The 1,781-nt window shown below is 45.5% G+C and overlaps 1 protein-coding gene across 1 annotated transcript in view; it reads right to left on the bottom strand.

Annotated features, from left to right (window-relative positions):
- BPIFC (BPI fold containing family C) overlaps nucleotides 1-1,318 on the bottom strand; it is a 46,488-nt gene extending 45,170 nt beyond the window's left edge. The window contains exon 1 of the mRNA XM_011978991.1: nucleotides 1,195-1,318. Within this exon, the coding sequence (XP_011834381.1) occupies nucleotides 1,195-1,318 (124 nt within the window). The remainder of the gene's footprint in view (nucleotides 1-1,194) is intronic.
- Nucleotides 1,319-1,781: the final 463 nt, after the last annotated feature.

The raw sequence follows: 1,781 nt of genomic DNA, 5'->3' as shown, positions 1-1,781 counted from the left end.
TCCCTCCCTTCCTTCTTTCTTTCCCTCCTTCCTTCCCTCCCTCCTTCCCTCCCTCCTTCCATCCTTCCTACCCTCCCTTCTTCCCTCTTTTATTTATTTTTGCTGGTATAGTAGAAGAAGCATTTCTTGGTTAGGCTTAGTTAGGTATTTCTTGGTTAGACTTGCAATGCTTAGGTTGACTGCTTTAGTTAAAGAGGACTGAGAAAGATCCATCAACCTACCTTTAGCTAATCGCAAGAAAAATTTCACAGGAGAAAATAGGTCCATATACTTTGATTTTTGCAGTCCATTCCCTCTCCACAATCTGCTCCCACCTCATCTAAGCCCAAGGAAAATCACATCCCAACATTTGTCTCTCTCTAGTGTTTATAAACGTTCTCTAAAGGAGTGGCTTTTAACCTTTCGGTGTCTCGGACTCCTTTGCACATCCAATAAATATTATGGAGCCTCTCCTCAGAAAAATGCACAGTCAGACCGGGCGCGGTGGCTTATGCCTGTAATCCCAACACTTTGGGAGGCCGAGGCGGATGGATCACGAGGTCAGGAGCTCAAGACTATCCTGGCTAACACGGTGAAAGCCTGTCTCTACTAAAAATACAAAAAATTAGCTAGTGTGGTGGTGGGCACCTGCAGTCTTAGCTACTCGGGAGGCTGAGGCAGGAGAATGGCGTGAACTTGGGAGGCGGAGCTTGCAGTGAGCTGAGATCGCGCCACTGCACTCCAGCCTGGGTGACAGAGCGAGACTCTGTCTAAAAAAAAAAAAAAAGAGAGAGAGAGAGAGAGAAAAACACAGTCACCCATATTACACTTTCACCCAATTTTAGGGAAGTCTAAGTCCCTTTTGAAACCAAGCCCTTTCTGAAGCTACAGGGTGTTGCTTTTACTTCCAAATCTCCTTTCCTCTATCCCATAAATGTGTCTTATTTGAAACCCTTAGATTTTCATTATGTTTATATGTGGGAAAGAGAGAGAGAGGATCTGTGCTGTGTTTGGACACGCCCCCCATCAAGTTGGCTCTTTTTTAGGCAGCACTTTCTTCTCAGCCATCTTAGGAGTTTCTGCATAAGGTACTGGATCACCCCACAGTAGAGCTTGTCTCAGTCAGGAGACAGCCCAAGTTATGAGCTGTTGAGTTTGGGTCACAGACCCCACCTAGTGGGCCTGAGGTCTGGCTTCTGAAAGCATCCAACTCACCATAGTCAAGTGCCCTCTGAGTAATCCTTGCCTTGATTCCAGGGTAAATGGTCTGAGAGGATGAGAGGCAGAGATGCCACAGGAGGAAACATCCCCAGAGGACTGGGATTGTCTTTGTACACATCTGAAATTAAGCAACAGTTATGGTTCCTTTATTATTCTTGACTTTCTCTTTGGTCAATGAAATCCAACATTTCTAGGTTTTCTCATTTGTATTGTTTACTTCCAGAATTCAATCCATCTATCCATCCATCTATCCATCCATCCATCCATCCATCCATCTATCCTTCCATCCATCCACCCATCTATCCACTCTCCCAACCATCCATCCTTCATTCAGCAATCATTTATCGAACACACCAGAATGTGTTCTAGGTGCTGAGGGTGTAGTGTTGACCCATACATGGCCCCTGACCTAAGCTTTTCACAGACTAGTGGTGAATATGCATCCTTCAGGGCCAGCTCCATGTCCCTCTCTGTGAAAACTTCCCTCACCAAGTCATTTTACCCTGGGCTCATCACACTCTCCTCTGGGATCCCACCACACTTTACACAATGCATATGCGTCCATTAGAACATCTGACACA

The sequence above is a fragment of the Mandrillus leucophaeus genome, unplaced genomic scaffold (genome assembly GCF_000951045.1).
Source record: "Mandrillus leucophaeus isolate KB7577 unplaced genomic scaffold, Mleu.le_1.0 Scaffold2, whole genome shotgun sequence".
Classification (NCBI taxonomy): Eukaryota; Metazoa; Chordata; class Mammalia; order Primates; family Cercopithecidae; genus Mandrillus; species Mandrillus leucophaeus.
Note: the sequence above shows the minus strand (reverse complement) of the source record. Positions and strands in the feature narration are given on the sequence as shown.